General features: G+C 52.6%; 1 protein-coding gene across 1 annotated transcript; it reads right to left on the reverse strand.

The window, feature by feature from the left end:
* Positions 1–566: 566 nt before the first annotated feature.
* Positions 567–3,147, reverse strand: EI90DRAFT_3022581 (uncharacterized protein; the record flags this gene model as incomplete). Its single annotated transcript, XM_039057793.1, has 4 exons — positions 567–706; positions 759–1,243; positions 1,609–1,994; positions 2,044–3,147. 4 exons carry the CDS (start codon positions 3,145–3,147, stop codon positions 567–569), a joined length of 2,115 nt encoding a protein of 704 aa, XP_038908365.1.
* Positions 3,148–26,595: the final 23,448 nt, after the last annotated feature.

A 26,595-nucleotide genomic window follows, 5' to 3' on the forward strand; every position in this document is an offset into this window, starting at 1 on the left:
TTCCCCATCCTAACTAAAGAACCAGGGAACAGCTTGGTGGTGGTCTCGTTTGAACCTCCCAACTGACCTTCCTTCATTCTCTCCTTCAACGCTTGTATTGAACTCATAAAGATGCAAGAGATCGCGATAAAGGAGAATGTTGTTATAAAGAAGTGTGTCGCCTTCGGGATTGTCAGCTGAAGGGGCAGGCTGCACATCCTCACTTGCATTGTTGAGGTCTGTCTGGCGCTGAGGCAGAACAGAGGCTGGGCTAGGAAGTGGTGCACCAGCGCCGTTGCCCAACCTATCTGTGTTGTGATCGTTGTTGTCGTTGTTGGCGCTCGTAATGGAAAGCCCATGGTCAAGATCAGGGTCCGAAGGTGACGATTGGGGGAAGGAACTGGGGTTGGGGGTGGGGACATTGGGCACACATGCACTAAAAAACCCTTCAGCAGTGCTGGTATTATGATGTTGAGCGTATGTCGTGGCCTCAGTAGTTCCATAGGTTGTATATATGGTACGTGCAAGCTGAAGGAGAAACGAGAAACCACACTTGTGCAAGGGGAATCCAGGCTTACAGTAAGTCCTCAGTTCTTCCAAGAGGTGGAGCCTATCAGCGCGACCTGAAGACACCAATAATTGGGGTGCTGAGTGTCCACGTAATATGGTTCTTCCAATGTTCCCATCAGTCGAAATACACGAATTGAAAGTGGGAATGAATGTTTACCTGGAAAAATGGAGAGTCATGGTGATTAGAACAACCTCAGCAAGCCGGGAACCTGGATAGAAGTCGACTTTATCAGGGTTAATCTCACGCCCCAGTCGATCAGCTGCAAAGTGAAGACCGATATCGCCTTTGCCGACTTTAGATGCCCAGTGTGCTTTGTAAATACCCTTCAGAAATGTCCATTTCATGTGCCAAAGTTCGATGACTGGAAGGACCCATTTATGAGAAGTAAACCAGGTGCGGCATGTCGATGTTTGTGCAAGCAACGTGCGAATGCGTGCAATGGTAGATTGATTGCCGGACACTGGAAACTGCCTCCCTTCCAATTCCTTGCGGCTGACTCCTAACTGACGGACAAATGCATCAAGAATGACATCGCGGTTTCCCTGAGTGTAGGCCTCATTAAAGCCCGAGCACTCTAGTGGATGATACTCTGTCTTCTCCAGCTTGATGCGGTGCTTTGCGTGCTTCTTGTATTGGAAATTGTCGACATCCCGCTTGAATCGTGCCAACTCAGGGATGTATTTGGTGAGAATCCTTAGGATATTTGCAACTGCAGCACCTTCCAATTGGTTGGCATCAAGGTCCAACTTGAGCTTCTTGAATGTGAGTTCTCCCTTTCCTGTAGCCTCGGCTTTCCGTTTGTTATGGAAATGGGAAATTCCCATTTTTAGCCTCTTATGGCCTCTGTACAGTGTATTATCACGTGACATGTATATAATAACAACCTAACCATCCATTATCACCCAAAACACCTGATGTCCATGTTATTGTAAACCCCACTGTTACAACATCTGTTACATTAATTGTAACATCTTCTCAATGTCACGGCCCCCTCCTGCACCCGGACGCTATAGAAATGGGCCAATTAGGCCCCATTTTTATAACACCGTTGGTAATACCCTGGGCCATCGAATGCTTTTGGATCCACATCTGGATTTACAATGACCGTTGCTGCCATCCCGCTTTCCAGCGCACTCTGAGTCGTCAAGTTGGCTCTCCATGCCTGGTGGTACTGATTGATGTTGTCATAAAGGAGGTGAATCTGAACTTTTCCTGCAACAACCACGCGCCCTATTGCTTTCAATGTTGCTTTCTTATCTAATCCGAGACTGTGGAGTCGTCCAATGGTACTGCTGTATGCCGTTGCGATACCCATGTGACCCAGCATGGCATGGACTGACCGGTGAGCACTAGTTGTGAATAGGGTGTTGCCAATTACTGTCTGCATCATGTTCGCTTTCACAGAATGGAAGTACGCCAGGATTAAAGCTGTCACAGTACATCCCTATAGAGCAGCATCAGCACACCAGGTAAGCAGAGCTTCTTTCACTCACCAGCCATGGGTCTCTCATGTTATTTGTGCTGCGCCCCCTCGCACCCTCCTGGGCTTCTTTTTGCACAGACAACAAGCGGCCGACGTTCCCATTGCCAACTGCTGCCATTGTGAGGATTGACCACATCGCCGGAGCTCTCTTCTGTATCAACTCCTGGGTGTGTGTGAATGAGAATGTCATCATTTTGGCCCAGGTGAGTGCTATAGAACCATCTGCATGGAGGGTGCTTTCTTTAACAAGGGATTTCATCTCACTGTTAATCTCATCCAGAACTTCACGAAGGAAATACTGCTTCAAACTATTGTGAGCCCTCACTCCATCCCAAACATTTATGTTGTCGAATCCTGGGACTAGCGTCACACCTGCCGTCGTGCATGTTGCAGAAATATCTGGGTGGAATGATGGGACGGCAGGTGGTCGTGCATATATGGGAAGGGGATGGTAAGTGGTGCTAGTTTCATGCAGTCTGTCCTGACTCAACTGATGGTGAAACATTAGTTGCACGGCATTGATGGGCTGGGTTCCCATCTTGGTCTGTCCTTGGAGAAAAGCAGCGAGTGCAGATTGTGAGTTTTGGGTTAGTTTATCTTCATTCTCTGGGTCTAAAATGATTGCAAAGAATTGACCAATCGTCAGATTTTGCTGGCGGAGGGTGGCAAGAATAATTTCAGCTCGTTGAACCTCCATCAGAACGCCCTTGTGAGTTTCCAGGTTCACTGCAGCACGAGACTCCATTGACCCACATGATGTGCATGCATACACCTGGTGATGGTCATGTTGCTTTTGGGTAGGAACATATGTATTGATGCCACAATCTCTGAGGTTAATTGGTGGTAGGAACCTCTGAGACATCTGACATCCGGTCTTCAGGGAATTTGGGATTGGTGGCAGAGGATCTGGGTAGTAGGATGAAGGGGGGATTATCCTCACTCTCTTAGGAGAAGGGTTATCACGATCATTGAGTGGTGACGTGGACTTGTGAACCTCCTCTCGTTGCCTTTTGGGATGTCCAAGAGGTGTGTTGGGATTGGGTTGAGGTTGAGGTTGATGCCGAGGTGATGGTATTTCTCCCAGTGCTGTGAAGCTTAGCATTTGGTTGTACATGATGTCAACGGGCCCTAGGGTTCTTGGGTTGGAGGTTCAGGGTAAAAAAAGTCGGGAAGTTGAGTCGTGAATGCTAGTCATAATCAAGATTACTCATTTGAATTGAAAGAACTGAATCATATGTTCAACTATATTGATTATGTAACACTGATGGTACCTTTACAAATTTGAAATCAAGACCCCTATACAGTCCTCGGAGTCCGGTCCCAGCCTCTATACTAATAGAGGCTGGTAACCTGCCTATGAGTGTTCCCAGTCTTGTATGAGAGTAGATGATCGAATTCCCATTGATCATAGTTCATGATGAAGTGAGCTATTAAGGAATTGATGATGGGTAGTCAGAGACATCAGGATGGATGGGTCAGCCACAGGTACTTGGCACTCCTCAATGGAGCATACTGTGTGCATGGTCGCAACTCATGAGATGGGTGAGGATTTCATATAGTTGCCATCGGTTACTTGGCATTTGCAGCATGAACATACCGGTAGCAGGTTGGCATCATGAGTGCACAATGAAGAATGACTGGTGGGGCCTTTGGTGACTTGGTGTTCCCAAAGGGAACTGTCAGGGACGACTCCCGGATCCCCATGACCCTCCCCTATGGTCCACAGCCTGACCTATGAACAGCCCTGTCCAGGGCAACAACTACTGTGGGTAAGGAGATGAGAAGGAAGCTAACTTCTCATCTTCCCACAGTGGCCACAATATCAGCAAAACTTCTGGGGATACCCGGAAGTCACATGAAGGGGTAGGAACCGGGTCCGGAGCATGCGGCACGTGGAGCGTGCGCATGTGCGGGAAGCGCGGCAGGTGGAAGCGGGTCCGGATGCGGGTCTGGGTCCGGGCTAGTCAGGGTGTGTGCCCTGACAGGAACATACCATTGGTGAGGGAGTATGATGATTGACGAGGGAGGGAACAGACAATGGATGGGCGGCTACTTGGCGCTCGGCATCACAGGAATGTGGGCCTCAGAGTATTCATGATCCCTAAGATTGTGGTATGATGTCGTCCGTCAAGCACTGGGGGAAGAGCTGAGTGATGAAGTCCCATAGGATACAGGTTCCATAGGATGATATACAAGTCAAGAGTCTTTGACTTGCAACTTTGAGTTCTCACAGTGAGGACCGCTAGAGGACTCAATAACCAGACTTATAGGACATGTTGAGAATTGTGCAGTCACACAGGTTCAGTTGAGTCACAAGAAGGGGTTGTTACAAGGGATGGCGCACAAGACAGTTGTAGAGAGTAGTTGTAGTTACATCAGGAAACCCCCGAGGCCGATTGACATGATTGAGACTGTTTCAAGCTCACATAATTTACAATCACTGCAATCAGGTCCCCTGATTGAGATCACACCAATCACGGGGGCGATTGAGCTCATTGTACTGATTGTAATAATTGTACTAATTCTTCTGCATATTCAAGTTCATCGGTAAAATTATTATATTCGAAAATTATGTTATGTACATACAGTCATACTTGGAAAAGAGCCAAGATGCAAGTAACTAATACCACAACAAAATGGTGCAAAGAGGAAGGGTGAAAATGCATGTAACTAAAGAAAGCAAATGCGCGCGTCAACCGCTGGACCATTTGGAACAAAACTCAGTGGGAAGGTGGAACTGAATCTCCTCTATCGAACAGGCCTAGGTTCATCGGAGACAGATGTGTGGTTGTTGAGTACATGCAGTAAGAAGTTGGGGTTAGTGAAATATGATATAATTAAAGAAAGCAAACGCGCACCTTAACCACTGGATCGTTTGGCACCAAACTCAGTGAGGAGATGGAGCTGGATCTCCTCTAGCGAACGAGCCTAGAATCGTAGGAAACGGATGTATCGTTGTTGAGTTACATGCAGTAAGAAGTTGGGGTTAGTGAAATACAACATAATTAAAGAAAGCAGACGCGCACCTCAACCGCTGGACCATTCGGCACCAAGCTCGGCATAATGATAGAGTTGAACTTTCTCTATCGAAAGAGCTCAAAGTCGTCAGAAACGGATGGGTGGTTGTCGAGTACATGTGGTAAAAACCTGGGGTTAGTGAAATACAATATAATTAAAGAATGCAGACACACACCTCAACATTTGGCACCAAACTTGGCAAAGGGATAGAGCTGGACTTTCTCTATCGAACGAGCTCAAAGTTGTCGAAAACAGATGGGTGGTTGTTGAGTAAATGCAGGAAGAAGTTGGGGGGAGTGTCATGTGTGAGAAGTTGGGGTAGGAGGATGGAAATGACTTCGGGAAGGGTTGAGTGACTTTGAAGGGGTGTTGGCCCATGAACACAACACCTGGAGAGTGGAGCAAAAAAATATCGTGTTGCACAGTAAAGAGACATCAGTGTAGATAGTGCGAGGTGGAGTGAAAAAAAAAAGTTCTAAGTTGCAAACCAATTCATTTGAAAACTGTACAGCACCTGGATGCAAACAGTGGACTCGTGGTTGGGATGATTGGGATGATTGGGAGTAGTTGATTGGCAGATTGGGCAGATTGAGCGATTGAATTGCTCTCAATCACCTCAATCGGCCTTGGGAGTTTCCTGATGTAGCGGGAACCGCCTCTGGCAGTTTCTGTACAAGATGCATGACTATCTACAAATGGAAAGGTTGTGGGAAATCCCATGAAACACAAGCAACCTCGGTCAGCACCAAAACCCCAATGGGGAAAGCTTTGCACGAGGGGGGGAAAGGAGTAGAACAAGTAAGGAGGGTAAGGTATCGGGATAGAGGGCAAAAGAGAGAGAGAGGGGGGAGCGATGGAGAGGGGAAGTCTTTGACTATGTGACAGATATGGTCGTTGGAGACTCCATATCTGTAACATCGCCCCCCAGTCTCCTACTGACCATGACGCGGTCCCTGAGGGGCATATCTCCGTGGGTCGTCTCTCCAGGGTGACCGGCTTCTCGAATGCTCGTGATGGGAATCTGGAGGGAGGGAGTCATACTGAGCTCCACCGGAAGAGGAGGATGGATGTGGGTCTGGTCCCGGGTACTGTACGGGTGGAGGGTAGGGCCGGCTCATAGAAGAAGGAGGATGAACAGTTGTTGGAGGAGCTGCCAGGTTGATGACGAATGCAGGCATGGTGGTGTTGGTGTTGCTATCCACCACCCACATAGGATTGACTGGCATCGCAAAAGTTGGCATCTGTGGAATAGACTGTGGCCTTCCAGCGCTATACAGTACCAGACTAGATGGGGAAGGATCGAGATTTGAGTCTCTCGGGTTAGGGCGGCTGTCCCTTTGAGCAATCGAATCCCGAGACATCGGTCAAGAAGACCACCTTCTATCCGCATCCCTGTTGTAGTCGGATCAACTAGGTTTGTGTCAGGGCACACCCCACCTGACCCCGCGCCGCACCGCCCTACTCCACCCCCTCGCTATCACTCCCTGTTTCTTCTTTCCCCTTTCCTTCTTTCTTTCTATTTCCATTCCATGGTCGACTTCCCCTTCTCTATGTATTACTACACACTTAACCCCACTCCCCCGATCGCCATGCCCACCGCGCGCATTCCCGCTCACAGAGCGGCACACCTCCGGGATCTCCCACGGAGATACCCAGGGGAGTGCGGCTGTGTGCGGGGATGACGTGGCTCCTCCCACGTGACCCCAACCGCATGTATATAATAGCACCTGGGGTGGGAACAGAAGAAGCAGCCTTCTTCTCAACTTCCCACTTCAGGTAAGTACTGTAGCTTCCCCTTTTAATGATAATTCAACTTCCCACTTCAGACTAAGTGGTCAGGGACGCTCACCCCGCAACGGGACCGCCGCTACGCATAGCTGACATCTGTCCCATTGAGTCCCTCGCGCTGGGACCTCACCGCTTTCAGAGCTGTCCCTGACAGTTTGGGGCAATATGAGTCCATCCAAGTTCGACGGGTTTTGTTCCCCATTTGCCAATGAGCCTGTCCTGAATGACCCAAGACTGATCCATCTCTTCAGCCAGGATACGGATGGGACCTTCTCTCTTCTCAAGGCAATTTCCTCCAGCGATTTTGGTTCAACGAACCTGAGGGAGAGGATGAGGCAGAAGAGTTGTCAGTGGAAAGGGCAGATGGGGTGTTGTCAGGGCACAGCCCTTGACCCCACTCACCCTCAGACACCCTCACCCTTTCCCTAACCACCCTCTCTCCACATTTCCCCATTCCCCTTATCCTTCCCCCCACTGTTCCACATAATGACACGCACATGCGAACCCGTGGGAACGTTCTGGGCGAGCGACTCGCCCAGAAATGTACAGCCACAACCGTGGGAACATTCTGGGCAAGCAGCTCGCCCAGAACTTTCCCACGGGTCACACCCATTATGGAAAGTCGGCAGCAAGCAGGAACTGTATAGTTCCTAGGGTCCTTTTGTGTCGGCCTCACAGGGGGCTGAGAAGCTTACCCTTCTTCTCAGCTCATTCCCTGTGAAGGCTGAGGCCAGTCCCCTCAGCGACTTCGAGGAGTTAGCACCTGGGGAGAGTACCCCAGCTTCCACACTGGCCTCGCCCTCCGGCCACTCCCAGCTGGGGTCCGGATCCTGACAGGTGTTGGTAGGATGAACACTTGGCTGCAGCACCACCACATTCGGAGGGGGTAGGAAGACTGAACTCCCCGTGCCTGGCCAGTTGGGAGATGGAGGTGGTATGGAAACATCTCCTAGGTTTAAACCCAACGTTCCTGATGTCAGCTTGTCTGAGCCCTTGTCAAAGGGAGTCGGTGAATCTGGCTGTGCCAGTTGACGCTCAGCGTCATCCATGACCACCTCTTGAGCTTTGGCGCGAGTCATGAAGCGTCCAGTATCCAGGTAGTAGAATGTCCGGCTTAGACGACGTCTCTCCACCAACTTGAGGGTAGATGGGTCCTTGTTGGATGGGGGAGGGCCAGGCCACATGAGTCAGAATTCATAGGCCTCCCTGTCTTCAGCACCAGGCAATGGTCCGGGAGCGTCTTCCCATCTGGGCCAGTCAAGGAACCAGGGAACTTCAGTCCCTTGAGCCAACAGGAGTCGATAACTACAAGCAGCCTTGACATGTTCGCTCAGGTCCAGTTCTTCGAACAATCCATTCTTGATTATGCGACATGGCAGCTGACAAGCTAGGTATACAGCGAACTCAGGTGAACTTGCCATCAATCGATCATCAGTCAAACTTTCTTCGAGGAAAATTCCTTTTGGGGGTTCCAACCAGGATATCTTACATCCCTCTTGGACTTCTCCTTCCATCAGGTGTTTGTGGATCCAGGTGTAATTGATGAAGGCTGTAAGGAGGGAAATGATCCGGGGTATGTAGGTATATCAAGATATTATGGTGAAGGGGTGTTGCCAGGGAATGAACTGGAAGGCAAAGATGTGGCTGTCTAACTTGTGCTTGCTGCCTGACTTGGACTTGACTTTGTATATTACTTCCCTCAGTTTGTTAGGCAATCGCAATTTCGTGAGGGCCTCAGCCTTGAGCGTGGCGGCCTTTGAAGACTCCCAACGTTCCATCAATGGGGTCAGAGATCGAGGTGGAACGTTCTGGTTCCTGTTTTCTCTCAGCACTTTGGCCTTGTTGAGGTGGTGATTTTCAGGTAGCAAGAGCCACAATCGATCCAGAGATCGAACACCAGGTCTTACATGGTGCAAGGCGATGTATGAGAAGGTCGGGTCGAGAGGTCCCAGCTGCCCGTTTAACCACATGGGGTCAGATGGGGCTCTCTTGAAGGGTGCAGATGATACTTCAGCTGCCTCGAGACCTGGGCAGTCCTGTCTGTGTTTGTCTGTGATCACAACGGAGTTACGTGGGGTGGGCCTGCAGCTCATACTTGCCAGTCCAAGAGACATTGTCAGTTAGATTTGTTGATGGGATCGCGAGAAGAAAATGATGGAGATGGAAGATGATTGAAGTGGACCCTGATCACGTGCTGCTAATCGACTTTGTGTGAATACCCAATCAGGAAGTGGGCGCTTATTCACGTCTGCTCAGGCCTGCCTTCGATCTATACCTTCCAAGGATCTCGGGGGCATTTCAGAGGTCTCTTTCAGTTGCTCAGGTGTCTTCTTGTGCCCCATATCCTTTCCACCTCACCCTGTACAGGAGTTTCCCTTTCCGCTTCCTGTGCCCCACCACCTCTTCTACCTCAAACTCTTCCGAGGCTTTTATATTGTCCCTGGGGTTGGACAGTAACGGTCTTGAGACGTCACCGGGTGAATGATAAGGCCTTAGGTGCGCTACATTCACCATGTTATGCATAGGGTAGGAGTCAGGAAGTTTTAATCGGTAGGCGTTCTTGTTTATCACCTCCGTCACCTCGAATGGTCCAATGCGTCTCTGCATTAGCTTCCTCCCTGTGCCCTTTACTTCCAGGAGGTTGAGTTTATGAGGATCGATCAGTACTAAGTCTCCCACTTCGTACGTTACTCTCCTGTGTTTGGCGTTGTGCACTCTGACTTGATGCAGCTGTGCCAGATGGATCGCTTCTCATGCCCATCTTCTGCATACATTCAACGCATCCACTCTTTCCTCTGCTTTGATGTTGAGGGACTCCTTGGGAATTAGGAATGAGCTGGGCAGATGGGGTCGGAAACCCATCAATAGCATAGCAGGAGTTTCTCCCGTAGTAGTGTGAGGACTATTATTGTACGCTAACATCAGAACGTCCAAGAATTCATGCCAGTTGTCCCTGTCCTTATTGACATAAGCTCGTAACATGACTTCCAATTGCTGGTTCATTATCTCCATCTGTCTGTCTGTTTGCGGGTGTGCAGCTGAAGACATTGCCAGCTTAGTGTCAAAGTGATGCACTAAGGATGACCAGAACGTCGAGAGAAAACGAGGATCCCAGTCGCTGACTATTATTGTGGGCAACCCCACATGTTTAATCACATGGCACCATAATAAATCTGCAGCACCCATCATGTCTGTGGTGGAGGAGCATGGGATAAAATGCCCATATCTCATGAACTTGTCTACCACTACCAAGATGGCATCTGGCTGTGTGGTTCCTTTAGGAGGGGGTAATCCCATCATGAAATCCAAGGTTATTGTGTGGTATGGCAAGTCTGGGACAGGCAAGGGCTTCAGCAGACCCGGGGTTTTGCCTCTGTCATGCTTGATCCCCTGGCAGATGTCGCAAGTTCCCACATACTGTCGAGTATCCTTTCCAAGGTCCTTCCAATAACACTTAGATTTCAGGTGCTTGAGCGTCCTTTTTATGCCCACATGAGTGGCCTTGTGAGGGGTATCATGAATTTCCTTGAGGATCATGGTCCTCAGACTTCTCAGGACACATAGGCATCGGTTGGTTGTCATCCCAAAGTAGCAACCCTTCCTCTGACACTTGGTAGGCACCTCCTGCTACACTGCCATTAAGGGTTTCGTGGTATATGTCCCCGAATTCCAGAGCCTCACATGGTCTTGACAGCACCTGTCAATGGCCATATCTCAGGAACTACTGCACCAATTGGGACAAATGAGGGTTCGTTGGAAAGCTGGAGACGAGGAGGTTGCTGACGGGAGGATAGGCGGGCGCTGTGGCGAAGTGTAGCGGAGTTAACTTTTACAATTTCCATTTTGGACCTGTTGTCACAATTTCCCCATTCATTCATATTTCTTTTATTATTTCTCTGTTCCTAATTGGACATTCCTTATTTACGGTTGCCTATCAGCCCATTTGCATCTCCCCATTCCATTCATTCCATTTCCAATCCATATAAAATAGAAAATACCTTGTACATAACAAGTTAGTACTGAATAGACCCGTGAAGGAGTAAAAAGAAGTTACATCCAAGTGGCAAAGATGCCATCCATGACCCCAACGCCACCCCTGAGCTTTTTTACTAACGTCTAAGACCCCTCCACTCATAACCCTCAGCCTTGACCTCCAAGAGAGACATAGGTGAGTGTTTAGTTGAGATTCTAACAGACCTGGTAGCACCCCAGGACCAAAAACCTGGACCTCCCACCACATATGCAATCACTACCACCCTCCCCCTTTTCTCTGTCTCAAGTCTAGGCGATAGACCCATTACAACATCAGTGAGTATACTGTCAGGGCATACACCCTGACCTAGCCCACACCTGCACCTGCACCCAGCCATTGCACCCCCTGTGCATGCCCTGTGCTAGATGCTCCATGCGGCTGGATGCTCCATGTGGCTGGATGCCCCAGGCCCTGGGTCTCAGGCCTCATGTGACTTCCAGATATCTCTGGAAGTTTTCATTATATTGGGCCACTGTGGGAAGGTGAGAAGTTAGCTTCCTTCTCACCTTCTTACCCACAGCAGGCAAGTTGTATACTACTTGCCATTTATCTATTCACCTTCTTACCCTGCCCTGGACAGGGCTGTTTGTCTTTAGGGTTGTGGGCCATGGGGGGTCACAGGGACCCATGAGTTGTCCCCTGACATATACGCTGCCAACTGCTATGCCCCCTGTGCAGGGCCCTGAACACACTTTGACCACTGAGGACAAGGTAATTGTCAGGGCATACACCCTGACCTAGCCCGCACCTGCACTCACACCCGCATCTGCATGCACACCTGGCTGTTGCACCCCCTGTGCACCCCCTGTGCCAGACACTCCATGTGGCCAGATGCCCCAGGCCCCGGGTCTTGGGCCTCATGTGACTTCCAGATATCTCTGGAAGTTTTCGATTATATTGGGCCACTGTGGGAAGGTGAGAAGTTAGCTTCCTTCTCACCTTCTTACCCACAGCAGGCAAGTTGTATACTACTTGTCATTTATCTATCCACCTTCTTACCCACAGCAGTGTGTGCTGGACAGGGCTGTGTTCCTTTAGGGTTGTGGACCATGGGGGGGGGGGGGGGGGGTCACTGTTAGAACTGGGCAAGGGCAGATGATTCTGGAGGGGAACTGGAGACTTAGCAAGGAGGGACCTTGGCCTCAGCAACTCATGTGCAGCGCTGTGCCATTGCTGTTTGTCCATTTGGTCCTTAATTTCAGAAGCAGTGAGCAGGAAGTCTCTAGGGGGCATTTCTGGTTGATTTTAGACTGAAGGTCCAAAATGAGTATGTACAAGCACCTGTATATAGTGGAGAGACAAAAGCACAAGGAAACCAAGGGGGATCCGAATCGGAACAAAGGCATCTGAACGGGGACAAAGGGATGACAGAAACAGAGTGGTACTGAAGGTCATGGGTTAGACTCTGCAGTATATGTAACTGAAAGGAGGTAGGGAGGGCAAAGCCCAGAGGGGCAGGAGGATGAGGCGAAGTGGGGTTGGTGACTAACTGGCTAAAATGAAAGGAAGCAGTAGTCCAAATAGGGATGAGGGGAAAGTGCGAAAGATACATTGCAAGTGGCGAAAGTGCTGGGTATGGTCCATGGAGCTCGGAGGTTGCAGAGCTTACAGAGGTTGCAGAGGCAGGGTTGGAAGTCCAAGAAATGTTGGCAATGGTGTTTACATAGAATGAGGTCACCAATGCAATGGACTTAAGCCAAGGTGGAGTCAAAGTTCAAGGTCAGAACCATGATGGGATCTCAGAGCGAAGGTACAAGCGGTGTCCAAGTATGGGGTATGGGACTGTGGCAGAAGGTTGTAACTTGGTGGAGTTTGGCGGAAGAGGGTCAGAGGGAGAGGAGTGATGAGAGGAGGTGACAAGAGGAGTGAGGGGAGGAGGTGACAAGAGGAGTGACAAGGGGAGGTGACAAGAGGAGTGAGGAGGGGAGGTGACATCATGTCTGAAGGTGGGTATCAGAGCAGTGTAACAGGGATTTGCTGGTGTACCATAAACAAGCCAAATCCTGCGATTCTACCACCCTTAGCCAATGTTCTCTCCTGCATATTTCTTATTTTTCCTGATTTTTCTGATTCCATTTCTAGTCACTAGAGCCTGATGTTTCCTTTTCTTATTGTTCTTTCCTTATTTGTCATTTTTGGACTCTTCTGTGATACCGTGACCAGCTGTATAGTTAGCTAGACAGTGAGGAGTAGCGCAATCCACTCCAAGTTAACAAACCTGTGCATGGTACCACTCCAACCCTCCCCCTCTCTTCTGTCTGATAGACCCATTACAGCAGATGGGGGTAGGGTAGGACTCCAGAGGTGGTGAAGTGGAGGGTCCAGAAGTTGGATCGGGATCAGGTATGTATGGATATGACAATTCTTGTATATACAATTCATTTAAGTTATTGTAACAGCATGCCTTTGCATGCTTGTCTATTGTTTACAAAGCCACATGTGTATGCCATCTTTGTGTCACAGCCATGCATTCTGGCCTGTTAGCCACCCATCCCGATGCTGCCTGAGCCCATCCCCACTGTGCAAGTGTGAGTGAGCCCCAACCTTAGCCCTATCCTCCCTAAGGACTCCCTGCTCACCCCCCACTTGCCCCTAGGCTCCCCTGCACTTGGCCGACTCCCCCACAGCCACACCAACCTCCCTGCCCTGAGTCCACCTCTGGCACTGTGCCTAGCATGACTCCACGACATTGCCTACTTGTCAGGGACGCGTCCGGGGTCGAGAGGGCCTGGGGGTAATGTCCGGCACTGAGGCCGTCGTGGGGTGTGGAGCGGGCGTGCGTACTGGCAGGCCCGATCCGGGACAGTGGTCCCTGGCCACTCAGGCTGAAGTGGAGAATGTGTTATTATTATTAAAGGGGAAAACTATACTACTTACCTGAAGTGGAGAATGTGAGAAGAAGGTTACTTCTTCGGTTCCCACTTCAGGTACCTTTATGTACATGTGGCTTGAGTCACATGACGGGTGCCACATCATCCTCAGAGGCAGCCGCAGGCATCCGGGTGTCCCCGTGGGGGATCCCGAGAGCGTCCGCTGCATGCGCACGTGCTGGGCACAGCGGGAAGCCATCCGGGGTGTGTGGGCCGGACGGGTCAATAGTACATCGATACAAAGGAAGGTGGTCCGTGTAGATAGAAAGAAATAAACAGGAAGAGGAAGATGAGAAGAATGAAATAAAGAAAGGGGAAAGAAGAGGGAGGAAGGAGGGGGGAGGGGGATAGACAGCGGTGTCAGGGATGCGTCCGGGGTAGAGGAGGCCCGGGTGAGACGCCCGACACTAGAAGCCTTGCGGGGTGTGGAGCGGGCGTGCATACTGGCGGGCCCGGCTCAGGAGGCAGTCCCTGGCCACTTAGACTGAAGTGGAAAAGGGTGTTATTATTATTAAAAGGGGATACTATGTTACTTACCTGAAGTGGAAAAGGGTGAGAAGAAGGCTACTTCTTCGGTTCCCACTTCAGGTATGTTTATATACATGCGGCTTAGGTCACATGACGGGTGCCACGTCATCCTCGCATACAGCCGTAGTCACCCGGGTGTCCCCGTGGGGGATCCCGAGGGCGTCCGCTGTGGGCGCGCGAGCTGGACATAGCGGGGGTCGCCTGAGGCGCCCGGGCTGGGCGTGTCGTGAGTGCGCTGCAGGTGGGTCAATGGTACATTGATACAAGGAAAGGTCGTCCATGTAGAATAAAAGAGAAGGTGAGACAAGTAAAGAGAGAGTGGAATGGAGGAAGAAAGAAAGAAGAAGGGGGAAGGAGGTAGGGGAGGACTGGGTGGCGGGGTACCGGGTGAAGTGGGGCCGGGTGGGGCCGGGTCAGGCGGGTGTGCCCTGACAAGCGGGGAGTGGGTGTGGTGTGGCCGGGTGGGTCCGGGTGGACCCGGGTCAGGTGGGTGTGCCCTGACATCACCCCCTCCTTAAGCCGCTTCGCCTCGAAGCGGCCAGGGGGTTCGTTCTCTCCCTTCCTGGGGCGTGGGGGTGTGTTTGGTGGAACTCCTCGATCCGGTCAGGGGCATGGATTAGTTGGTCTCGGGGGAGCCATTCATTCTCTGAGTTCGGCCAACCCGTGAACTTTACTAAATACCAGAGCTTCCGGCGTAACCACTTAGAGTCCAGTATTTTTTCCACTTCATATTCCTCCTCTCCATCTACGAGTTCTGGGCCCGGGCGGGGGTCGGGGGGTCGTTCTGTGATCTCGTCCGGGCGGTAGGGTCTTACGTTCGTCACAGATACAACTGGGTGAATTCCCTTTTGCCATGCGGTGAGCTGGAGCTTGACAGCAGCCGGGGAGACAACCTTGACAACTTTGAAGGGGCCTAGCCACTTATGGTCTAGCTTCTTGGTCGGGCGGTCAGTCGTATAGTTTTGGGCGCTGAGCCAGACTCGGTCACCCTCCTGGTACTTGGGGGCTGTCTCTCGACCTCGGTCGTAGTAGCGGGCCATCTCGTCCGCTGCGTGCTCCAGGGCCGCCTTCGCCTCTTCCTGCATCTTCATCATCCTGGACGAGAAGGCGTCGGCGGCTTCTACCTCGGACGTACGTGTGGGCTCCGTCCCCATCCTGGGATGCTGCCCGGTGTCAAGCTTGAAGGGGGTTCGACGGGTGGACGAGTGGACGCGGTTGTTGTAGGCAAATTCTGCCAGTGGGAGCCAGTCCGCCCAGTTGTCCTGGCGGTGGTTGACGAACACCCGAAGATAGGCTTCGATTTCCTGGTTAACCCGCTCTGTCTGTCCGTCAGTCTGGGGGTGGTAGGGCGTTGAGGGGGTTAGCTTGACCCCCAGGAGATCTGCAAGTTCTTTCGAGAAGCGCGAGACGAAGGCGCTCCCTCTGTCGCTAAGGATCTCTTCCGGGAGCCCGTGGTGCTTCCAGACGTGCTCTAGGAAGAGCCAGGCGATACCAGCCGAGTCCACAGATGTCATGGTGGGGATCGCGTGGATGCGTTTGGACAGACGGTCCACTACAACTAGGATGGCGTTATAACCTTTCGATTCTGGGAGCTCTCCCACCATGTCTACCGAGATTACCTGCCAACGGTGGGTGGGGACTTTATTTGGGGTGAGCTTCCCAACCTTCCATGCGGGGAAGGGTTTGACGCGGTTACAGGTGTCGCATCCACGTACGTATCGCCCGACATATTCTGCCATCCGAGGCCACCAGTAGTCGCGGGAGACGAGCTCTAGGGTTTTCCATTGCCCTGGATGTCCCATCGCCTGCGCGTCGTGGTGTAGCCGTACCAGATCGTGGCGGAGTTGTGGGTCTTTTGGAACGTACACCCTGCCTCGGTAGAGGACCAGCTCTCCCTGTCTCTCCCACTCGTCCGACCTTAACGTTCCTTCTCCCAGTTCCCTCATGGCCTTTACCACCTGCTCGTCATGATCTCTCGCTCCTCGTACCCTCTCTAAGATATCTGCCTCCTCACCTTCCACTGAGACTGCTTCCGTCGCACGGGCCTCGAACCAGGCCGGTTGGAGGAGGGTCAGCCCCTCGTTGTCGTCCCTTCCCTTCGGGTGGTCAGCGCGGCGAGAGAGTGCGTCTGGTTTCCCCATGAGCTTCCCTGGGCGGTGGACAAGGGTGAAATGGAAGCGGGAGAGGAAAAGGGACCATCTGGCCTGACGTCGATTTAACCTCTGGGCCGTCCGGAAGTAGCCCAGGTTACGGTGGTCGGTGTAGATCTCGACTTTCTCCTCAGCACCTTCCACGAAGTGTCGCCATTCCTTGAGGGCTCGGACGATTGCAAGCATCTCTTTATCGTACACTTCGTAGTTGCGCTCTACATCCGTGAAACTTTTGGACATGAATGCTACCGGGTGGAACTCTCCATCCGGTTGGAGTTGGGAGAGGACCGTGCCGGTTGCAAAGTTGGATGCATCGCACTCGAGCCTGAAGCGGCCATGGTCGGTGGGGAAAGAGAGGACGGGGGCTGTGGTGACGGCTTCCTTGAGGGCACAGAAGGCATCGTCTTCATCTGGGCCCCAGTTCCAGGTTTGGGTCTTCCGGGTCAGCCTGTGAAGGGGGCGGGCTTTCTCAGAGAAGTCTCTGATGAACCGGCGATAGAAGTTTACGAATCCTAGGAAGGATTGTACTTCTTTCACCTTGGTTGGGGGGGGCCAGTCAAGGACACCCTGGATCTTCACCGGGTCCATCGCGACGTTACCCTCTGAGATAATGAGGCCCAGGTACTCGATCCGGGTTCGCTCAAACTTACACTTCTCTGGTTTAAGGAAGAGCCTCCTTCTCCTTAGCGTCTCTAGGTGTCAGGGCATACACCCTGACCTAGCCCATACCGCATCCACACCCGCACTTGCACCCGCACCCGTGACTGCACCCGGCTGTTGCACTCCCCGCACGCGCCCTGTGCCGGATGCTCAGTGCGGCCGGATGGCCCGGACCTCGGGTCTCGGGTCTCATGTGACTTCCGGATATCTCCGGAAGTTTTCGATGTATTGTGGCCACTGTGGGAAGATGAGAAGTTAACTTCCTTCTCATCTCTGACCCACAGTAGGCAAGTTGTATATACTTGCCTCTCTTTTATATATCATCTCTGACCCACAGTAGGTTGTGCCCTGGACAGGGCTGGTTACACCTGGGACTGTGGACCATAGGGGAGGGTCATGGGGACCCGGGAGTCGTCCCCTGACGCTAGGACTTCTCGGACGACCCTTCGATGTTCCTCCAGGGTGGCCGTGAAGATCAGGATGTCGTCCATGTAACAGATGACAACCTCCCGGTCGATGAAATCCCTCAGGATGTCATTCATCATGGTCTGGAAGGTTGCCGGGGAGTTACACAGGCCGAAGAACATCACCATGGGCTCGAACAGCCCCCGGTTGGTCACAAATGCCGCCTTCCACTCGTCTCCGTCCTTGATCCGGACGTTGTTAAACCCCCAGCGTAGGTCCAAGGCTGAGAAGTATTTGGCGTTGCGGAGGCGGGCGAGGACGTCTGAGATGAGGGGGAGCGGGTACGAGTTCTTCACCGTGATCTCGTTCAGCTTCCTGTAGTCCTGGACCAGGCGTAGGGACCCGTCCTTCTTCTTGACGAAGAAGACTGGTGCTCCCATGGGGGATTTGGACGGCTGTATGCGCCCGTTCTGTAGGTTCTCGCATAGGAACTCGTCCAGCTCTTTCTGTTCCGGGCGCAAGAGTGGGAAGGTCTTCCCCCTGGGCAGTTTGGCATCCGGTACCAGGTCTATAGCATGGTCCCAGGGCTTCCGGGGGGGCAGTTGGTCAAAGGCTTCTTTGGAGAACACATCCCGGAAGTCCTGGTAGTGCTCTGGTACTAGTGTCTCAAACGACGCAGGCTCAGCCTCCAGGTCGCGGGCCTCTTGGGCCATCCGCTGCGAGGGGGTCATGGTGGCTCTCAGGTCATGGCCCCAGCTTGGGGGAATGATGGCAGCGTAGATCCCATCCCCAGGCTCCAGTACCGGGTCCTGATCATCTTGTATTCGCGGTTGTCTGCAGGAGGACGGGCAGCGGGACATGACGACTCTCTGTCGTACCCAGTCCACTTCTGGGTTGTGGTGCAGCAACCACGAGTGTCCTATGATGAGGGACTGGCGCCCGAGATTTGCAACCGCGAAGCGTGCCCGCTCTGTGTGTCGCCCGAAGGTCAGGAGGGCTTCTAGCTCTTCTGTTATAGCTCCATTTTCGTTCGGGGTTCCATCGACATTACGGACGGGAATGGGCTGGGGGAGGGGGGTTGTCTCTAGGTTGTGCTTTCAGACGAACTCGGGGCTTACGAAGTTCCCGGTGGCTCCTGAGTCCAGGAGGGCTGATACAGATACCGATGCGAGGGAGGTTAGGGCGGTCAGTTTCACTGTGAGGTTAAGGGATCTGGGGGACTGCTTGGAAAGGACGTAAATGGCTGGGGGGGAGACTGCTACCTCGGGCGTTGCTGCCCTTGAGGTCTTCTCATTCTCACGGGTGGAGGATGCGTTTCTCCTCTTTTTCTTCGCGATGACTCGGTGCAACTTTGGCATTGGCGTTGGCTTATGCGTGCTGCGGTATTTACACGAGCTATCTTCTACGGGCGGCCGGGACGCATCCCTTACCGGTCGCCTGCCTGAAAATCCCTCTGAGGTTCTTCCTCTGGTTCCCCCTCCACCGTCTCTGTCCCTTCGGTCAACTGCCTCTTCAGTCCTTCCATCAGCGTTCTCAGGTCTTCCGGGTGGAGACATCGTACTTGGCTGACCCTGGGGTGTGGGCATTCTCACGCAAGATGACCCGGGGTGTTACAATTGTAGCACCGTCTCTGGTCAGTCCTCGACCTGTCGAGATCCATCGGCTGGGGGCCCGTCCCTGGTGTAGGATGGGCTGCTGGGGTGGGGGGCGGAGGTGCGGGAGCAGGTCGTGGGGGGGTCTGTGCGGGTCGGGTCTGGGATGGGGTCACGGTCAGCGGAGGTCGAGCTGGCAGGAATGGGGGTCTAGGTGGGGGTGCGCGTGGTTGGGTGGCTTGGAAACGTCGCCACTGGTTGTCCAGAAGCGTGGCTTCGCGCTTCCACTCAGTCCAAGTGGTGGGCATGGGGCAGAGGCGGTATATACTCTCCCTGAGCCGCGAGTTAATCGCTTGCTCAAACCAGTCGACCAGCCCGACATCGCCTAGCCTCGAGGCGGGTCCCAATATCTCGAACTCCTGGATGACCTTATCCACGGAGTCAGTCCCTTGGCGGATGACTGCCAACTTCTGCCGAGCTGTGGCCTCCCGGTTCGGGTCTTGGAACATGGCGTCGAGTTCCGTGTTGAACTCGTCCATGGTTATGGTGGGGGAGCTGGCTGTCAACAGGGTGATCGTCCGTTGTGTCGCCCACGCCCCTGCGGGTCCTCCCTTCATGTAGGAGAGGACGAAGAGGATCTGGGACAGTTCGGTAGGGAACTCGGCTGCGCGGACATGGAAGTAGATCCTGCACTCGGCTTTGAAACGATCGAGGTCTTCACTGGCTCCTGAGAAGGGAGTGGGGGCAGCGACCTTCGGTGGTTTGGGTCTGGGCGCGAGTGTGGGTACGGGCACGGGTGCAGGGGCGGGTGCGGGTGCAGGTGCGGGTGGGGGGTGGTTGCGGGTTTGGCTCTCCACAATGGCTTGGAGCTCCTGGAAGCGGGCCAGCAGGTCGTCATACTGTTCTTCTGACACCATGGCTGGGGAGATGGGGGAGGCAGGGGAGATAAGGTTAAAACCTTCTTCTGCTGTCAGGGACGCGTCCGGGGTCGAGAGGGCCCGGGGGTAATGTCCGGCACTGAGGCCGTCGCGGGGTGTGGAGCGGGCATGTGTACTGGCAGGCCCGATCCGGGACAGTGGTCCCTGGCCACTCAGGCTGAAGTGGAGAATGTGTTATTATTATTAAAGGGGAAAACTATACTACTTACCTGAAGTGGAGGATGTGAGAAGAAGGTTACTTCTTCGGTTCCCACTTCAGGTACCTTTATGTACATGCGGCTTGAGTCACATGACGGGTGCCACGTCATCCTCGGAGGCAGCCGCAGGCATCCGGGTGTCCCCATGGGGGATCCCGAGAGCGTCCGCTGCATGCGCACGTGCTGGGCACAGCGGGAAGCCGTCTGGGGTGTGTGGGCCGGATGGGTCAATAGTACATCGATACAAAGGAAGGTGGTCCGTGTAGATAGAAAGAAATAAACAGGAAGAGGAAGATGAGAAGAATGAAATAAAGAAAGGGGAAAGAAGAGGGAGGAAGGAGGGGGGAGGGGGATAGACAGCGGGGAGCGGGTGTGGTGTGGCCGGGTGGGTCCAGGTGGACCCGGGTCAGGCGGGTGTGCCCTGACACTACTCCACCCACTTGGCCCTCACCAGGCCACTACCATTCCTGTGCCTGACTCTGGCCCAACTCCGAGTCCAGCACTGCTACCATTGCCATCGTGGCCCTACACTCCTTTGCATATTTATCTGTTATTGTTTGTTTTGACTCTCAGCCATTGCCAGCCACTGTGCAGCCAGCCCTGCTCTTTGTTCCCTTTTGCTACCGGACCCTTCGGCCCAGGTCTGCTTCTATTCATTTCCTCTTCCTATATATACCCTGTATGATACATTATAGTACTTTAGCTCTAATATCGACTTGATCATGACTCCTTAAGTTCTGACCCCAACAAGGCAACCCCAGTGAGTGTGAAATGAGGGCCAGGAGACAGCTAGGGAGCACAGCACTCCTTTAGAGTCACTGAGGCCAAATGCCCTACCCTTGGGCCTTGTTCACAGCATTGTGGCTTATAGCGGCTTATAGTGGCCCACAACAGCGACCCTCGGTGCCGACCCTGGACCCATATCTAACACTTCAGTGTACATTCACTCTTGTATATAAAGCAGCACAGGGTGTAGAAACAGCTCTCCAGCCTGTCTACTCCCCTGTGGAATATTACAGCTTATTACAGCAAATATCTTTGACAGACTGGGGACCAGGCCCTCAACTTGACTAAGCTACATGCTTCAGGTAGATACTACCTGTGATTACATTCCACCTTACAAGATATGACACATGGTGGGAATTTTAGGGAAAAATATACTAATAAAGCAGAGAGCTCTAACACATTCATTTGTTCAATTCTTAACTATGATCAACTCCTTTTGTTCTAAATTTGAACCATTTCATTCATTTAACATTTCAAATCACATTTCTACTAAATGTCACTGGATAAAAATAGAACAAGAAGAATTTTAAATAAAAAACTATGACAAATGTGGTGCAGTCAAGTTCTAATTAAAACATCAAAATAGCTTGGGCAAGGAGGACAATGAGAATTCTAGGTGCAGTCTGACTGCAGCAGGGCCACATTCAGTGCAGCTGAGTGCAGTGGAACTATAGTGTGAAATTTTCATTTTTAATTCAGTTTGAGGAAAATACACTGTAAATAAATCCTGTAAATACAAGGTAGAGCATGAAAAAGGAAGGCAACTGTTAGAGATGAGGCGCAGATTCAGACGACTCTGGAGTGGAATCGGAGACTTAGTGTGGAAGGACCTTGGCCTCAGTGACTCAAGCGGAGCGCTGTGCCATTGCTGTTTGTCCATTTGGTCCTTAATTTCACAGTAGGCAAGCAGGAAGTCTCTAGGGGGCATTCAGGTCGATTTCGGACTGAGCCCAAAACGAGTATGTACAAGCGCCGATATATATAATGGAGGGGGCAAAAGCACAAGGGAACAAAGGGGATCCGAATCGGAACGAAGACGTCCAAACGGGAACAAAGGGTAGACAGAAGCGGAGCAGTACCAAAGGTCATGAGGCAGAACCTGTGATACGTCTGAAAGGAGGTAGGGAGGGCAAGGCCCAGAGGGGCAGGAGGATGATGGGAAGTGGGGATGATGACTAACTGGCTAGAATGGGAAGAAGCAGCAGTCCAAATAGGGATGAGGGGAAAACGCGAGAGATACATTACAAGTGGCAAAAGTGCCAAAGGTGATCCGTGAAGCTCGGAGGTTGTGGAGCTTATGGAGGTGGGGTTGAAAGTCCGAGGAATATTGGCAATGGTGTTTATGTAGTATGAGGTCACCAATGCAATGGACTAAGACTGAGGTGGAGTCAAAGTCCAAGGTAGGGACTATGACAGAGGCTCGGAGCAAAGGTATGAGCGGTGCCCGAGTATGAAGTACAGGACAGCGGTGGAAGGTCGTAACTTGGTGGGAGGTTGGCGGAAGAGTACCAGAGGGAGGAGAGAGGAGAAAGGGAAGAGGGAAGGAGTGGCGGGAAGGAGAGTTGTCAGGTCCGAAGGTAAGTATCGGAGCAGACGGGAGAAGTGTAGGAGGATGATGGAAGGGTGGAGGTGTTGTGAGGGAGGAGCGGAGGAGTAGGAGGAGTAGTAGGAGGGTGGTGAGAGGGGTGGTGTTCAGTCCGAGGTGAGTATCGGAGCGGACAGAGATAGGGGAGGAGAGGGAAGGAGGAGTGGAGGTGGCATCGGAGGTAAGAGGAGGTGTGTTGCCAGGACTGAAGGTGAGTATCGGGACGGACAGCAGTAGGTTAGGACTCCGGAGGTGGGGAAGGAGGAGGTCCGGAAGTCGGGTCGGGGTCGGGTATGCATGGATATGACAGCAACCCAAGGAGTATAAAAAGGAGACCCTTTATGCCCCCCTAGAGAAATAAGAAAATAGAGTATTATTTTTCTCAAGCATTTCTGGTTATCACTCCAGCATGAAAAAGTGAAATACAGTTAAGATTGCCACTGTAGTAAAAGGCAGCAATCAGGGAGAAAAATATTAAGTAAATGTTTCAACAGGAGAGCTGGTTAACACTCCAGATTTCAAAAGTGTAAACAAAACAGTTATTTTGCTACTGTTAAAACAAGCAATAAAAATAAGACAAAAAAAAGACAAGGCCAAGGAACACTTCAAATACAATCTAAACCCATTAACTGAGTAGGATCTTTGAAACTTCACCAAGTAGAAGATTCATTTCAGGTCAAAATTCCAAATTTAACAATCTGTCAGGGGACAAACCCGGGTCCCCATGACCCCTCTCTCTATAACCCAGAGCCTGACCTGTAACAGCCCATCTCAGGGCACAATGCTACTGTGGGTAAGAAAGTGTATAGATAAATAGAAAGTAGGCTACACTTGCCTACTGTGGGTAAGAAAGTGAGAAGAAGGTTAACTTCTCACTTTCCCACAGTGGCCCAATATGGCGAAAACTTCCGGGGATACCTGGAAGTCACATGAAGGGTAGGAACCGGGCCCGGAGCATGCGGCATGCGGAGCGTGCAGGGCAGAGGCGCACATGCAGGGCCAGGTGCGGGTCCGGGCTAGTCAGGGTGTGTGCCCTGACACAATCCCACATGTATATAAACATACCTGGGGTGGGAACCAAAGAAGTAACCTTCTTCTCACTATTCCCACTTCAGTCTAAGTGGCCAGGGACCATTGTCCCGCATCAGGCCCATCAGGACACACACCCACTCCGCACCCTGTGAAGGGCTCAGTGCCATGCATTACATCCGGGCCCCCTCAACCCCAGACATGTCCCTGACATCTTTGCACACAGCTGTGGTTCCCCAGGTGTCTCCACAGGAGATCCTGAGGGTGTCCACTGTGGGTGTAAGGTGGGTGCAGCAGTGGTGATGTGTCAGGGCACACCCGCCTGACCCACCTCCACCCGGGCCCACCTCACCCAGTACCCCTCCTCCCACCCTGCACCCTTCCTTCATATCCCTTCCCCCTCTATCCCTCTCTCACTTCTATTTCTATTTCACATGGACAACCTTTCCCTTATATCTATGTATTATTGACCCACCTGTGATGTGCACACGACATGCCTAGCCCCAGACGACCCCGGATGGCTCTAGGGTGCAACCTAGTGCATGTGCATGCAGCATATGCCCTCGGGATCCCCCATGGGGACACCTGGGTGACTGCGGCTGTATGCGGGGTGACATGGTGGACCTCATGTCACCCAAGCTGCATGTATATAAACACACCTGGGGTGGGAACCGAAGAAGTAACCTTCTTCTCAACATTCCCACTTCAGGTAAGTAGCATAGTTCCCCTTTTAATAATAACTCAACATTCCCACACCGGACACTACGCCCGGGCCGCCTCGACCCCAGACGTGTCCCTGACAGCAGAAGAAGGTTTCAACTACGCTTCCTCTACCTCCTCCCCTACCATGGTGTCAGAAGAACAGTATGACGACCTGTTGGCCCGGTTTGAAGAACTACAGGCCATTGTCAAAAGTCATGCCCTGAACCGGGCCGCACCTGCACCTGCCCCCATACCCGCTCCTGCCCCCCCACCTGTGCCAACACCTGCACCCAGACCCAAGGACCCCAAGGTTGCCCCTCCTACCCCCTTCTCAGGAGCCATCGAGGATCTCGACCGCTTCAAAGCTGAATGTGGTATCTACTTCCACATCTGCACAGCCAAGTTCCCCAGCGCCCTCTTGCAGATCCTCTTCATGCTCTCCTATATGAAGGGAGGGACTGCAGGAGCGTGGGCCATGCAACGCACCATCACATTGCTGACGGCCAGCTTGCCTGCACTCTCCATGGACGAGTTCAACACAGAACTCGATGCCATGTTCCAGGATCCGAACCGGGAAGCCACAGCCCAGCAGAAACTGGCGAGCATCCGACAAGGGAGTGACTCCATGGATAAGGTCATCCAGGAGTTTGAAATACTGGGACCCACCTCGCAGTTGGGTGATGTTGGGCTAGTCGACCACTTCGAGCAAGCAATCAATGCCCGGCTCTGCGAGAGCATTTACCGCCTCCGCCCCATGCCCACCACCTGGGCTGAATGGAAATGCGAGGCCACCCTCCTAGATAACCAATGGCGATGTTTCCAGGCAACACAGCCCTGCACGCCCCTGTCCAGACCCCCACTCCCACTGGGATGACCCCTACCAACTACCGCCCCCTCTCACGCATGCCCCACGCCCACACCTGTACCCCTACCCCCGACTCCTACAGCCCGCCCTGCAAGTGGAGTGGGCCCACAGCCAATGGACCTTGATCGCTCAAGAATCAACCAGAGGAGGAACAGGCTGTGTTACAACTGTAATGCCCCAGGGCACGTTGCCTGGGAGTGCCAGCACCCCAAGGTCTGTCGAGTACGATGCCTCCACCCTGAAGACCTCCGGGCACTGATGGAAGGACTGAGGAGCCAGTTGATGGGAGAGCCAGAGACGGAGCAGAGAGGGCCAGAGGAGGGTCCCCAAGAGGATTTTTAGGAGGGCGACCGGTGAGGGATGCGTCCTGGCTGCCCGTAGCGGACAACTCATGTAGATACCGCAGCGCATGTAAGCCAACACCAATGCAGAAATTCCACTGAGTTATTGCAAAGAAAAAGAGGAAAAATGCATCCTCAGCCCGTGAAAGCAGGAAAGACTCAGGGGTAGCACCCAAAGTAGCGGTATCCCCACCCGCTATCTACGTCCTCTCGAAGCAGTCCCCCAGGTCACTCAACCTTACCGTGAAGCTGACCACCCTGACCACCCTCGCCTCTGTGTCTGTGTCCACCCTCCTAGACTCCGGGGCCACTGGGAACTTCGTGAGCCCCAAGTTCATTCGGAAGCACAAGCTCGAGATGACCCTGCTCCCACAGCCCATCCCCGTCCGTAACGTCGATGGGACCCCAAATGAGAATGGAGCTATAGCTGAGGAGCTAGAAGCCCTCCTAACATTTGGGAGACACACAGAGCGGGCCCGTTTTGCTGTTGCGAACCTAGGATGACAATCCCTCATCATAGGGCACTCATGGTGTCAGAGACCAGATTCGAGACGAAGGAATGTCTCCGTAGCGGAGGGCTTCGGCCTCAGCGACTTCTGCCAAGAGCGCTGTGCCTAGTGACACATCCGTGCCCTAACTTACTGACTGGCAATTAGAACCTAGGGGGGTAACTCTAGTTGATTTTACTACTGGGGTGTAACCTATGTACAAGTGGGATATATATATGGTTACAGCGGAGACGGGTCCGCAATTGGTGGAGCTGAACGGAGCGGAGCTAACGGGGTTTAAACATTAGCCGACTGAATATTACCGACGAGTCGGTTCGCAGGGTTAGCGGAAAGGCAGGCGATAACCCAGAAACGGAAAGGAGGGATAGGCCCGAAGGTGGGCTCTGCAGGGCAGGCGAGTGTATTGCCCAGCAGAGGCGGGGGTGCGCTAGCGGACGTTGGAGCTGTCCGGAAGTCTTCGGGGCTCCGTACTTAAGGAGGCGTAGGTAATAAATTGAAATGAGGGGGTGGTGACCATCGAGGGGTGCCAAGAGGATTGCGGAATATGGGGGCTCCGAGGTTAGTGA

The sequence above is a fragment of the Cantharellus anzutake genome (genome assembly GCF_015039405.1).
Source record: "Cantharellus anzutake strain C23 chromosome Unknown EI90scaffold_163, whole genome shotgun sequence".
In the NCBI taxonomy this organism is placed as follows: Eukaryota; Fungi; Basidiomycota; class Agaricomycetes; order Cantharellales; family Hydnaceae; genus Cantharellus; species Cantharellus anzutake.